At 36.7% G+C, this 15837-nt stretch overlaps 1 protein-coding gene across 1 annotated transcript in view; it reads left to right on the top strand.

Annotated features, from left to right (window-relative positions):
• LOC121427288 (basement membrane-specific heparan sulfate proteoglycan core protein-like) overlaps positions 1–14789 on the top strand; it is a 32453-nt gene extending 17664 nt beyond the window's left edge. Inside the window, exons 5-6 of the mRNA XM_041623626.1 lie at positions 469–626; positions 13273–14789. Of these exons, the coding sequence (XP_041479560.1) occupies positions 469–626; positions 13273–13625 (511 nt within the window). The 3' untranslated portion in view covers positions 13626–14789. The remainder of the gene's footprint in view (positions 1–468; positions 627–13272) is intronic.
• Positions 14790–15837: the final 1048 nt, after the last annotated feature.

The raw sequence follows: 15837 nt of genomic DNA on the forward strand, positions 1-15837 counted from the left end.
TATTAATTTTCACTTGTTAAAGTAATTTCTACCCACAATGATAGCATTATTTGCATTGTATATCATATTTTATTTGTTTTAATTATGCCTGGCTCTCATTTATAGCATTTTGAACTGATGATGACCCTAATTGAATAACAACTGAAGATAATATGGATTATAATAATCATAAATATGTAGTAAATGCAAAGATATAATACTATTTACTTTTATACAATTCAGCGATCAATCATAAATTCAATTACCCCCTGAAAAAAGAACCCTGAGACAGAAGAGTTGTGTAACTTTTGTTTGATAAATTATCTGTTTAAAAATAAATTTGTCATCATTTATGTACCTTTTTAGGGTGTTTTCAATAGAAGGCAAACAAATTTTGTATGTTTTCTTAACTGAAATACCCTATATATTGTATGGGTGTTACAATATCCTAACACAATTGTCGTTCAATTTTTTTTGTAAATCTAACAGAAACCGGACTGGTGATACGGTAATACAGTTTGATTTAGGCAGTGCCGGGTTCTACAGTGAGATCGCCCTCTATAGGGTATTAGATACAGCCGTCAACAGCGCTCAAGTTGGATCATTCACCGTCAATCCCGATGAACTCGATTTCGCTCCTCTTCCAGGTACGTATCAATTTTTAAAATGAAACAAAAAGTACTTAAATTCTAATTTGCTTTTACCTCATGGAATACTTAATTTGTACGTACCATAGCTATTACACATAGATCAACTTTTTCCAGCAGGATATTGGTTGATTTGTTTTGATTTGATTTTATATATTCATTTTCCATTAAAATGTCAAGTAAAACAAATAACTAAAAAAATTCCAACTTGAAATCGGAAGGACCCCAAGAGAAGCATTACTTGCAAGGAGGATGGGGTACATCACAAATGGGAGCAAAATAGTTAAATGCCTAACCAATGATATTTCTAGAGATAACACATGTTCCATTTCAGTAATTGCAATAGATTTCAGGATTATGTTTATTTCAAAATATTCAGAATTATTAAAAGAAACTTACTGAAAAATTGATGTGTTTATCTTAGAATGAGCAGATCTTGGGCAGTTGGGGGGGGGGGGTAGAAGATGGGGAGTATTTTCATGAGTCTATCTTCATGATTCTGGCTTTCTTTTTTTCCTCCATCTTCTCTTTGTTCTTCTCTTCAATTCCTCTTTTACTTATACTGCTTTGAAAAAAAAGGATAACACTTGCACCCATACACAAAGGATGTGTTATGCAAATGTTGCAGTAAATTCTTAAATGACACTGGCCTATCATGATCGCTGTACCAGGTGCATGTTAAGAACATAATCATTTTCAACCAATCAGAATCATTGTTTCAAAATGGCAATTTATTGTAAATCTATGTGGTACGAGGCCAAGGTTATATATTTAAATATTACAAGGCTCATATTTGCCAAGCAATTTCTGGGAAGCATGGGAATTTGAAAATTCCTCTTTCAGAGGCAAAGTCCTGGAATTTAGATATTTTTAAATTGAAAGTTATTGGAAATCATTGATTTAAGATATCTTTAAATGAATTTAATCAATTTATGGAATCAACATCCTTCATCAGACAATTTGTACTTTGTTCTACCCTGTTTCTGTGGGTGTGAGTTTGATGAGTTATGGAGACCCGCATTCTTCTGCTCTGAAAAGTCATTTGGATTTTGAAGAACAGTAATTGCCGAAGCCCTGGCAGTACAATTTGTTCGCAGGTGCAACATGTCATAACTTTATTTTGACATCCATGTCTTGTTTATCAAGAAAGTAACACCTCTAAATAGGATATTGTTTATTCCTCCATTGACCCCAAGAGTTCATAACAGTCAGACACCAAAGATTTGTCATGCCGACAGTAATTGTGCTGTGGTGTAGTGAATCCTGTGTTGTCTTTATGTCCTGACCAAGTCAAATTGATTAGACTTTGTGTCTTGTCTTCTTAGTCGTGACACATTTTCTTATCTTCTGAATAATTCCATCTCATGGCCATATTTTGTCTTCTGATTTAGACTTGGCAAACTTGACAATACTTGGTATCTTGTCTTTTCTACTTGGCTCATTCACTCTACTTTTTTCTAGGATTGTCTTATTATCTTGAAAAGTACCATTTTTTAATACATTTTATAAGAACTTCACATTTATTTTCAGACATAATGTTCCTATGTATCTCCTAAAGTTGAGCTGAAGAATTTTCTTGATATTTCTGCATTCAACCTTGTTTTCAAGACAAAGTGATGAAGAAAGTATTGTGGATCAGTGGATACATGTGTGAACTTTGACCCGTGAGTCCCAGGGTTCAAAACCCACTATATTTTTGATCTATTGAAAATTCCTCCTGCATTTGTGTCACAAGTCTGAATAAAGTCTTTAAAAAAAAGTCTCTCAAATTAATGTTCTAAAACAGTTATTTTTTGTTTATTTTCATTCATGATTTTGTTGGCTTTCTAAGCATTGTTTTGATCTTGATAACGTATTTCTTGCATCTTGTTTAAGTACTGGGTCCATATAATTTCGCTTTGAGATAGGATTGGTGTTGCTGGCTGGTGGTGATTTCTTTTCCCTGATTGCTAAGAAAACATGAGTACTTTTAGCAAGCAACCAGAGGGCAGACTGCTGAAGGTCCTCTCCGAGGGACCTGGTAATAAGGATAAATGCCTTAACAAATGCACTAGTGCATCAACTGGGTATCAGAACCTTGGTTAGAGGGCGGAGGGGGGGGGTCTCATTAAGCTGTTTGTAAAGTTATGCATCAAATTACACTGCAAAAATGCCAGTGTTAATTTACAACAGTCTGGTGTCTACATCGTAACACACCTGAAAAGTGTTGAAACAACACCATCGTAGAATCAAGCCGATGTTGGCTTAAAACTAATTAGTGTTGCTTAAATGCCAAATTGGTGTTAGCCTAATACCAAACTGGTGTTGTTTTAACACCTCTCTGTTGTGTTCCGATATAAATACCAGGCTGGTGTTCAATCAACACTGGCGTTTTTGCAGTGTATGAAGAACTGGATTATATTTTTAGGTGCTAAGTCGGCTTCATAGGGAAACATTTATCACAAGGATGGGCTACCAGGATTTGTGTAAAGTCATTCCTAACTTACAAACACCTTTATGAAACACCCACCAGGTTGGTTTCTAGACCACTGCTCTACCAATTATTGGTCTATTACGCATCCAGATCCGTTTCATAAAGAATTGTTATAATAACAAATGCACAAATTCTATCACAAGTATGCTTTCAGCCAATCAGCTTAGAGGATGTCAGTAGCTTTAAACTGTTCTTGAGAATTTGTTATGATAACAAGTTGTATGAAAGGGGGCCCCCAGATCTCTCGTTTACCCCCAGACAGAATTTAATCATGGTCAGATCTCTTTATTTTCCTTCATGTCTGCTAATGTTGAGCCGAGAAATAACATTCTTTTCAACATTCTCTGAAGTCTTTGGGGAACTCCCCATGGCGGTGAGATTCTGGAAGACTGATGCCTCTTCTCGGAACCATACTGTTTTCATTCGGTTGGTGGATGAGGGCAAGAGAAAGGTTGTTGAACCAGTCTTTGGTTGCATTCGCTCTAAAGTTTGATCTCATAAACATGGGCATGAATTTGTGATTCAGGTTTGTTTTTGTCGTTATTCTTTTAGCTTATACGGCTTGTATCATTCAGCATTGAATATTTGTACCATGTTCTCTGCATTACCTCTTTTTATTCATTGTCTGCATAATTCTCACTGAATTCTAGGAGCTCTTATTTGGTCTCTGGTCGCAGTGCATCCTTACCTTGAGAATATAGGTCAACCAATGGTTAACTTCCAGGCACATGTTCTAATGCATAAAAAACCTGATTGAGAAATCTGCTGTGTTAAGTTATGCTTGCAAATATAATTGTAGCAGAAACATCTTTCAAAACATAGGCCTATTTTCTTTCTTTTTTTTTTTTGGGGGGGGGGAAGTTATGTGTTTGTGTTTATAATTATGATCCTACAAATTTACCTGGGGTCCATTGTAGAAAGAGTTGCGTTTAAACGCAAGTCATGAAATCAATTGCAAGTCCCAAATCCGCGCTGTTGATTGGTTGAAAATCAAGTTGCGCATGATTTTTAGAGTTGCGATTGATTTCAAATCTTTCTGCAATGGGCCCCTGGAAGCCTTGTGTTTTCGACTGACATTTTGTTGTACAACCCTGACTCTTTTGGGAACGCTTGATTCTTGTCACATAAATTGATTCTCCCTGTTTTTGAATGATGGATGAGAGAAATGGTTAGGTAGCCCACCTTTTGAGGAGATCTGAATTTGCATCATTGGTGGATGGCTGTCATTGTATGAGTTGTTTCATATCACAATCTTGATATTTGATACTTCATTTTGATTCATATCTTTATAAGGTAAATTTTCTTATCGAGCAAGACTTGATGTCAGTCACTGGTGTAATAAATGTTACATGGATCCAGGACTTGTAATGTACCTTACTCCTCCCAGCTGTAGTCGTCTACCTCCCGAGCTGTGAGGTCCGTCTGCAACGAATTCACCTTCGTCAACACGGATGCACTTTTGTGAGACAGACAGTCACGAGCATGAGGGGGTCTCCCCCGTCTTCCCTTCTGAAAATATTGAGAGCTGCTGATGTGAGGGGATTTGCGAGGATCTAGAAAATTGGGGGAGAATTGTGACAGATTTTGTCAGCGATGCCGTGCAACTGTTGCCGATAATTTGACTGAATGCGGTCGATGAAAGGGTGGATTTGATTTGATAGAGGGAAAAGGAGGATGATGGGAAGGATAGGAGAATGGAAATGGGAAGGAAGGATTATTTTAAGAAGGAAGGAGCGAGAGATGGGGGATTCAAATTTAAAGTGATGGAGGGAAGAATTGAATGGTCCAAGGAATTTTGGGGAGGATGCAAAAATGTGGGAAAGTTCTTTTCTAGAGCAAAAGAGTGAGAGATGGAGGGCTAGAAATAAAAGGGATGGAGGGAAGGACAGAATGGTACAAAGAAATATTGAAGTAGGATAAGAAGGACAGAAACAGGAGGCAAGGTTGACTTTAAAGAGGGAAAGAGTGAGAAATGGAGAATTGGAATTAAAAAGGATGGAGGGAAGAACAGAGTGGCACAAAGAAAAATGGAGGAGAATAGGGAATATCGAGAAGGGTAGGAAAAATCATTTCAAGAGGGAAAGGGTGAGTTATGAGGGATACAAATTAAAATGATGGAGGAAAGAGAAGGATGGCACAAGAAAGAATAGGAGAAGGATAGAAAAGATGGAAATAGGGTGGAGAATGTTCACCCATGGACCTAGGTCCATGGTTCGCCTTAAGAGTGAAAGAGCGAGAGATCGAGGAGTAGAATTATATGGGATTGAGGGAAGAACATGATAGTACAAAGGAAGATTAAGGAGATAGGAAAGATGGAGAAGGTGGTACATTTAAGAGGGAAAGAGTGAAGGATGGAGGAATAAAAATGGAGGGAAGAAAGGGAATGGCAAAGAACTATGACAATAAGGGGAAGATGACTGAGAAATTTTACAGATTTAGTGATATTCCATTTATATGATAATGATAAAAACATTAATGTAATCACCGCTAATACTGTGTGTGGAGATTCATTTTGATATGGAGCAGGGGAAAACCTTGCTGCATCTTATTTCATCATTGTATTGCTTCTGAATGATTAAAAAAGACACTGTTTAGCTCCTGAATTTCGTAAGCCCCAGTAGACTTGGTAAAGGTATCAGTAGGCAATGTTTTAATATCGTTTTTGAGATATCACCCAAACTGGCAATGACATTGGAATTACGAGGCACATTTCACAGATTTCTACAAATATGTAGTACTTTTCTTTAGCATTCAGGTTCTTGCTGCCAATGTCTGATGGTGTATGTTAACCAGATGTGTCTTACACCCTAGGTAGTTCCTTCAAAATACCAAATAAGTTTCAACGCCAGGAGTAGGACCGTTGAAAATCTCGACTCTATTTATAGGAATCTACCAAGTAGCTCCACATGGGCACAAAAAGAACAAGGAAACCCTTATGATGGAGAGAGGGCGAGGGGGGGGGGGGTCCACAGTTGGTTGCTTGACGATTGCTCTGGGCATCCTTTCATTAATCAAAGTACTCTAGGCTGAAAATGAATATAACTATATAAATATAGTAAAATTCACGAAGCAGGATGCTGAAAATTTCATTTAAATCTGAAAAAAAGTAAAAAAAAAGTATGAATTTTAAAGTTCTAGCAATAGTTTGTGAAAACAGTGATGAGCGTTATCCTCAATATGCAATGAGCAAGCTGATGATGTCATATCCCCATTTATTCTTTTTTTGTTTTATGACATTGTATTTATTAAAATTTTTGTCCTCTAAAATTGGAGGAAAAATGGATGGACATCTGGTTTAATGTGTAAGATCATTATTGCTGCAACTTACTTTGTTACAAGTGTGACATACAAATATATTTATGAAAATATGAAATAAGTAGGATTTCAAGTAATAATATTGGAAAAGAGAAAGTGGGGACATGGCATCATTAGCCCACCTATTTCATGTTCATGATGGCTTGCATACAACTGTTTTCACAAAATATTGTTTAATATTAAAATTCAGTAACTCTGTTATTTGTCATCAGATTTTGATGAAATGTTTAGTGCTTTGCTCTGTGGATTCACTCTCTTTAATCAGATATAATTATTTTCAACCCCAAATATCCCTTAAAGAGAAAATCACATATATAAAGTTCTCAGTGATTTTTAAGTCCAATAAACAACACCACAGTCCTCAACTTTTTCCGAAGTGAACACTGTGCTGACAGTTGACAAGAGAGGGCAGTATTGCAGTTAGTAAGGAGAAAGAATTGGAGTATGTGTTCTCTGTTTTGGAATTTTTCTTCTGATGGCAAAGAATGGGGAGAAGCTGTGTTCTTTGCAATAAGTTTAACTTTCTCTAATTTTATTTCATTCATTGTTTCTGCAACTTTTCATTTATAAAGAAACAAAGAATATACATGTATATAATAAAATATTTAACAATAAAAAAATTATATGAACAGGGTTGTATAAGAATATACATGTATATAATAAAATATTTAACAATAAAAAATTTATATGAACAGGGTTGTATAAGAATATACATGTATATAATAAAATATTAGATAGCCAAGACAGATAGCCGAGCGCGATTGGTCCATTACGCGTCACGTGATATGATAAAAATCAATGTATTTTCCCAGTCGGTCCACCTTCGATGAATATATTGACCAACCGGTCCATGAATATATTTTTCTACGTGTATGGCGCCCTCTTGTGAATTAGATGTTACCATGCATTATCGGCCTGCCTTGGGTCCTGGACCTGGTCTGGGCTCGAACTTGGATTTAGATCTAGGGCTAGGCCTAAACAAAGTTGATTTGAATAGAAAAGGATTAGAATAACGTTACTTATAGATCAAGATCTAACGTTAGATCTATACCAGTTCAATCAATCACTGTGAATATATGCATGCATCGTTATAGGCCTAACTTTATCTTCATCATTAGAGGTTATCTAATATAACAGATATTGACTGATGGGATGTGTAAAAAAGCATTCTTTGGACCACCTAAAGGATTAATATTTTCCCTCGTGATCATATTTTCCCTCAGCGCTGCGCACTTCGGGAAAATATAATAACCCCTCGGGAAAATACAAATCCGGCGGTCCAAAGAATGTTTGTATTACACACCCCATCAGTCAATATCTGTATAATATTTAACAAAGAAAAATTGATATGAACAGGGTTGTATAAGAATATACATGTATATAATAAAATATTTAACAATAAAAAAATTATATGAACAGGGTTGTATAAGAATATACATGTATATAATAAAATATTTAACAATAAAAAATTTATATGAACAGGGTTGTATAAGAATATACATGTATATGATAAAATATTTAACAATGAAAAATTTATATGAACAGGGTTGTATAAGAATATACATGTATATAATAAAATATTTAACAATGAAAAATTTATATGAACAGGGTTGTATAAGAATATACATGTATATAATAAAATATTTAACAATAAAAAATTTATATGAACAGGGTTGTATTTTCTAAAATGACAATTTAACAAGGTTGCATGGGTTGGCAATTACAAATCATATTTAATTATACCATCTTAATGTAAGGGTGCAGAGGAGGTAGGGGACCTGAGGAGGGAGTGGAATATGATTTTTATAATTTATATTATGTATATAATTATATCTAATTTATATTCATTATAAACATATTTAGTTTCCTATGAGATATCTTTTGTAACTTTGATTTCTCCGGGTCATGAGTTTTCCTTTACATTTATTGATTTTTTCCAGAGATTTTATCGGCTTTACTTCTTCCCATTACAGGAGCCGAATACACTTTTTTAAACTAAAATATTTCAATTATCATTTCTTGGTTCTTTTCTTATCTTATATGCTTGCAGCTCTAAGTTTTCCAGCATTGAGCAATGTTGGTATTGGCCTGTGAAGAAAACAAGGCAGAGTTAAAAATGAATTCCATTGCCTCTGGTATGGGTTAAAGGGAAAATTCAAGGCTTGAACATGAATCAATCAATCAAACTGTAGTTGAAGAGAAAAAAATCACCTGTCAACTCATATATGTTAAGCTTGTGCATGGAGCAAAAGGTGAAATCTACACTGCCACATTTATCCAAGATCTTGAAAGCATTTCATGAAAGAACTTGTTTTAACTGAAAGTTACTATGGTAACGGTGCCTCTCAGCCAATCAGAATCAAGGAAAGTTGTCAGACCTGACAACTTGTCAGACAAAAATGTTGATGGTTTGCCCCCCCCCCAGTTGTCCAACTTCTTGGTAATCAAGTGCTAATATCTCCTACTAATATCTATTGTTGATTTACAATGTTCTAGTGTTGAAATTGAAATTTGAATTCAAAACTAATTAAATTTGTTATATTCTTAATTGCATTGAATTATTTATACGTGGATGGTAAATATTCATGTGCACTTATGTGATAAGAAGAAATGTAAAATTTCATGAGAGAAAATAACAAAAACTGAACAAAGCAAAAAGGTGGATGGTTCAAATTCAACACATGAGCCAGTACATATGATCCGTCTTATTCCTTCTTGGTTATTGCTCCTTTGCCGTTCCATGCATTATGCCTTTGAAGAAGAAAAGTCATTTGGCATCCATATTTCACTGCTAACATAGCCCTTCGGGCTAAATCATTGTTTGGATGTCGAGATCCATATCTTACTCTTGGAAATGATTTTTCAAGAGGTCGAAAGGGTAGAGGGGTATAACCTGGGATAATTGTTTTGGAAGAAAATATTTTTGTGAAGAAACATTCTTTTTTGTTGTGAGGAATACAGTTATGTGTGGAATTATTTTTGTAAAGAAAACAATATTTATTTGTTGAATAAGTGCTTTGAAGGCATGTTATTTTTATTCATTTATGCACTGAGGAGGCATTTTTTCATGTATTAAAGGCAAGTACTGCTATCCATGCAGTAGTATTTCCATCTCTCATAGCTCTTTCCTGTAAAGATGCTGTTGGCTGAACATGCAATTGGCTGGTCAAAATCCTTGTGTGAAAGCATTTGGGCCCGGTATAGAGGTGGTTCAGATCTGACCAGGATTGACCTAACTGGCAGAAAAAAAGAGGTCATAGCCAGCCCAAATCTTGCAAATATGAAAGACCTCTGACAGGAAGATTTTAGCCTTCCCAAATTTTTGTATAATGATATGCAAGATTTACATAATGCTTATTAAACACAATGTTTCAACGCACTGCCTGTCATTACCCCTGGTTGTAGCACTTCCCTGATCAGACGCTTGAACATTCAAGAAATTGCTTCTTACTGGATCTAGTTAGTACACCTGGGTGGAGAGTGGCACATTGTACAGATAAATGCCTTGCCAAAGGACACAAGTGCTGCAGTCGAAGTTATTATGATCAGAAAGAGGTATAAATGTAGGGTCCATCTATTCTGAGATGAAATTAAGAATGTGATTCTTTAAAAACTCATTTTAAGTGAAATGTACCTGTTGCACCTGAAAGCACTTTCAAAATGAATTATGCCGGCATCATGTTGTTTAGTTGTGGCGTTAGCTCTGAGTTACATCTCATAGAGCCAACAAATGACCCTAAGCAAGCACCCAGTTTTTGCTAAGGCATTTGTCTACACTTGCCACTCTCCACCCTGGTGTAGTGAACAAGTTACCCTGCAGGAATAAAATCCTTTAAATGCTCAAAGGTTTGGTCATTGTAGCTGTGCTACAGCTGGGGTCATGATTTGCAGCGCTTTGAAACATTTGTAGAAGGTGTTATGTAAATGTTGAATACTGCTGTTATTTTGGGCACTAAGTTGAATTCTTGCACCCTCCATGAATTTATATCGTACTTGTGAGTGTGGCATCTTTTGGATCTCTGGTCTTTGCAGAGGCATGCACGAGAGGAACAAGGTCTGTGCCGATGGTGTAGCATTCCTCATGATGTTGAACCATCTAGACCCCAATTGTCCCTGTAGCTCCGGGCCTTGTTGTTTAGGTGACGAACAAGTGACCCCGTGCATATACTCCCTTGCTTATGAAAATAATATCCCTGACTTTCAACATGAGTCGAGTTTGGGATCAGAGAATGATTTAGTTCTCCATTTTCACATTTGGATAAGAGGAATGAGTAGGGTGGATGGATCTTAGCAGGGAATTAATTCAGATACTGTTAATGCCAAATACTGAATTACTGTCGTAATTCATAATTTTTACATTGATGTAAAAATTTGATTTTATACGGGGTGGGCAATTTCCAAGGATTTCCTGCCAGGTTGTAAATACTGGTAAAAACTTGTAAATGCTTGGAAGTACTTCAGATATACAGGAGGTATAGAGAAAAACTAGAATACGCTTGAGAAACTCCTGTGTGGGCAATGCCTGAAAAAATTCAAGAAGTATATTTTGTAGTATTTCCCTGCATTTCTAGTAATATCTTATAAGGTAATATCGAAACAGCATTTCCTTGTATTTACCACCTCGTATTTTCCACTTTAGGCCAACCCTAGTTTTATAGAAATCCTGTGAATCAACTTTTAAAAATCATGTTTGTAACTTCTCTGTACGCTCCTTTGGTCGGTACACCAGATACCGAAGGCACACCTGACTAAACAGGGGACCACACCAGGGCAGGACTTGATTTAATACCAATATCCACTGCCACCTTTCTTCGCTTGGGCCCTGTAGTCCAATGAACTGTTAGTAGCCCTACTTGCTTTATATCTAGAGCCTTTAGGCTGGCAAAGAGTTTTGATTAGCCAAATGGATATTTTGGTTGGCTGAAAGTTAGATGCGATAGGGTGTTGACCATCCACAATGTCTGTTGTGTCAACATTTTTTGGCTGGGCAGAGTTGATTCAGGTCCGACCGAATTCTAAATGGTAAAGGATTTTGACAGACCTGAATGATGTTAAACTGGGCTGGAAGGGAGGAGAGGGGAGGGGTTTGTAATTTACAATATTTTTATATTGATAGATTTTCTTTCAAAACTTCTCATATGCCTATAGAATTTGCTTGCTAACTTAGTCAATAGATTTTTGAAAGATGACTGTGGTCAAGGGCACCCCAACACTAGATCCCCTTTTCCTTCCAGACTCCTTTTATTTCAGTCACCTCGAACTAAATACAATTCCTTCTCTCTCCTAATGTTATTTATCTAGACCCCTGTCTCTGTGGTGACTCTATTGGCTTGAGTGCACCCTACACCACCCTCAAATGGCCCTACAAATCATGTGCACTCTCTCTTAAAGTCACTCCTCCACTCCAAGTTGAATCCTTTCTTTTACCCCTTATTAGCTCTCTATTTACTCTTTCCAGTCCCCCCCCCGAGGATTTCCCCCCTAAGTCCCTACCTGCTAGTGTCACTGGCCACCCCCCACCCTTGCTACCACTCCCCCACCCCCCTTGCTACTACTCACCCTACACCCTTGTTACCTACTTTCTTCGCCCTTGCTACCACTCTCTCTCTCTCCATTCTTGCTACCACTCCCCCTCCACCCTTGGTACCCCTCCCCTCCAAGTAAAATTGGTTTATTTAGTTTATTAACTTGATGTTTAAATCAAGCTATATCCTCACTTTTTTCTAGGCAAAGAAATATTCATTCCATTCATGTCCATTCTCTTGTTGCTAAGTTGCGTGACAGGCATTACCCCATGCTCAATGAACTTGTCAAAGAGAAAGCCTGCCCTCTTTCCTCTGAAATTAAACTCTATGCTAGTCTTATTATTCAGACCCATTCCTTCTATTGTCTGAACACTATTCGCTACACTTCTCTGAGTATATCTCTAACTCAATATTCATGAGGAATTGCAGTATACAAGTATTGTAATAATGGCAATCATTATCAGTGAAGTGATTCTTACCCAAGCTTACAACTACTTCTTAGATCATAAGATGCTAGTAATTGACAATGGTGAACAAAGTTGAGGAAATGGGTCTGGAAAAGTAGACTCTTCTGTGGATCCGAGGGGTTTAGTTTGGTGCCAAAACTTTTTTGGGAGTACACTGCACAGCGCCGTGGAGTGAAGAGGGTGCTGGATTGAAGAGTAGGGAAGGAGGAGAGTTGGAGGGAGAGAGAGAGAGACAGGGGTAGCACTGGAGTTGATGGACATAGAGTGGATTTTTATTCTGAAAAGATTGTAGATGATGATTTCCTGACTGAGGCTAATTTGGAAGGAAATTAAGTCAGTCAAAGCGATTTTCGCCATCTCTCTTGGTCTCTCTCCTCTGTTGAGCCGTGGAGGCAGTATTTCATGGTCTGATGCCTAATGGAACATTGACTGATACATTTATCAGTTAAAGAGGATTAGGATACATACCTCGGGCTCAGACGGCCAAGCCTTTGGAATGTTGGCTTGGGAGCTTCTAGGTTCCGTCCAGACCTCCAGCTCAAAGTCAAGTTGGTGAACCGAAACCTTGCGGATTTCCCCGGGATTATCCACGTCAGTTTCCATTTTCTGATCCAGGAAAACCTCGCGATTTATTCTTGTTTTGTGATCTGCTTCTCCGAAGGAATCCCTTGTATCACTGGTCTGTTTTGGTGATGGCAACAGAATGAACACGCAACGTGGGACAACTTGTCAGTAGTCGCACATGTGTTGCTCTTTTATTTGATTAAGGAAACTCAATGAATTTCATTTGAAAGAATTAAACCAACCAATCATGGATCAGAATACTCATTTGATGCCCGCCATGATTTCTATTGTTTTCTGTGCAGTTATTCTTGGCACCTCCACCACGCCTTTCGTCTCGACGCAAGCGATCACCCAACCAGGACCGGAATGCGATCTCAGTCGAGAGTTTTACTGCTCTTACTACGGGATCTGCATGTCCCTTAACCTCCGTTGCGACGGTGTCTTGCACTGTCCGGACCCATCTGAGGAAGAAGGATGCCCACCAAGATGTGCGTTTGGCCAGGATAGATGTCCTGACGGAAGCTGCCTTGATACCAACCAGATCTGCGACGGTTACTACGATTGCGCCGATGGATCGGATGAACTTGGCTGCTGTAAGTACAACTATTTAATCCCATCTGTACCTGTTAGCAATTTAGGAGACAGATCACACTGAAAAATTAAGGAAATCAAGTAACTATACGTCGAACTAGGCCTTGCCACTCCTATGTTGTTGATAGTAGTCTTTTGTTGCAGATATAGGTTCTAGGACACACCTTAAAGCACCCCATTGTCGATTTCTGTTGCGATTTTGTTGAGCATTGTTAGCGGCTAGAAATTTTTATTCATTATACTGCATAAACAGCTTTGTGTAGCTACTCTAAACCAGCAATTTGATTGATTTCTAATATTCATTTTATAGACATGCAAGCATTTTATTGGTTGTTTAAGGCTGCTTTTGTTTCTGTTCTTAGATATTTTTTTGAGAATAAAGTTTGGCTCACAACATATGCATGAAAAAAAATTAAAGCACTGTTTCTTGTATCTAGATATTATGCTGCAATGAATGATACATTAGGCCTAAGGCTAGGATATTTGTTACTTATACATAGTTTTGAATATATTCTTATGCATGTATTCTCTTGCTCCATGAAGGCTGAATAAATATATTTGCATCGAAAATCTCTTTCTGTTTTCATAAAATCGACTTGAAAAGAAATGATATTGATGCATTATATAACGTTTTGATGAAATGAATATTAATTTGTATTTTGTTTGTAATTGTATGCAAATGTTATATGATGTTTTCTTTGTTTTAATGCATTTGTCTGCCATGTGATAATATGACTTTATTTCTAATCATTTCTAATTCATGATTAACCAGTCAATTGAAATTAAGAATGTTGCTTTGCTATGCTTTGTTGGGCAGTTGAGTGTTAACTAATTGCTTATTCTAATGCTTGTTTTAATGCTTATTCTAAATCTAATGCTTGTTTTAATGCTTGATGTAAATGTGTCTTGTGTGAAGTTTTGTTAGTTGAATATCCATTTAATAATAGCAGTAGTCTTGGTTGGTGTAGCGCTATATATGAAATAACGAACAAATTGTTAAGCACTTAACCACACATAAGCCTGTATAATCCTCGCTGCTTAATTCATTTATGCACCATTAAAAAGATATACCCGGTAAAAATGGCTGTTTAAAAATATTAAGCTTGTCACTCCAACAACTATTGTTTGAACTTTTAAACCATTCTTAACCTGTTTAAAAATGTGATCAATAGTTGTTAGAATGACAAGCTTATCAACACAATGTTAACATTTTAAACAATGTTTTTAATAATGATAATAATAATAATAATAGCTGGATTTATAAAGCGCTTTTTGCCTGAGGATACAAAACGCTGCTATTATTACCCCGGCTTTAGCTCAAGCTACCATCACCAGCGCTCAGTGCATTCAAGGAAATAATCCTGCTGGGTACCCATTCACCTCACCTGGGTGGAGTGCAGTACATAGTGGGTAAATTTCTTGCTGATGGAAAGCACGCCATGGCTAGGATTTGAACCCACGTCCCTCAGTTTGAAAGGCGCGAGTCTGAACCACTAGACCGCGGCGTGCCCACAGTTTTTACAATGTATCGCCTAATTGGCACCAGCATATTAACCACTCCCTTGGAAGCATCCCATACACACAGTATGGTCATCATGAATTCAAATAGTATTAACTACAAAAAAAGTTTTATCACCCTGCCAAGGTCCCATTCCTTTCCCCAGGTTCAAAGTGGTAATATAAATCAAAGCTTCACAACGTCCCTTGAATCCTTTCTGTGACTACAAAAACCAACTTACGATAATATAGACTAGTCATAAATTTTATTGTATAGGTAAATAATAGATGATGATGTAGATGATTCAGTCTATGTTTTTTACTTTTCACTGTATATATGCTATAGAGATAAATGTATTTCTTTTCACCAAAGCAATTCAGTTCACATTTACGACATGTATGGTAGTGTAGATAAAACCAGTAAATTTGCAGAAACATATATATTCAAGTAGTTTTAGCTGGCCAAATCCATCAAAGTATGGTTGATATAGGAATTTTGATAGTTTTGATTTTGTGATGTCATGTGCAGCTATTTATGTCATGTGATGATTCCATAAAGTCATATTTTTTAATTGTTCATCATGGCTAAAAATATTTTTTCCTATTGAAAACATAGGCCTACATGAAATGATATATCTGATGATGTATTAGGCCTAAATGTACATGAAAGATTATTTTCAACTTTTGAGAAAATTTCCTTTCCATTGGGGAGCTGCATGCATGTGATGTCACAAAACATAAATAGTTTAAATTCCACAACTTTGTTATTGAGGATTTTC

This window comes from Lytechinus variegatus, chromosome 14 (genome assembly GCF_018143015.1).
Source record: "Lytechinus variegatus isolate NC3 chromosome 14, Lvar_3.0, whole genome shotgun sequence".
Taxonomy (NCBI): Eukaryota; Metazoa; Echinodermata; class Echinoidea; order Temnopleuroida; family Toxopneustidae; genus Lytechinus; species Lytechinus variegatus.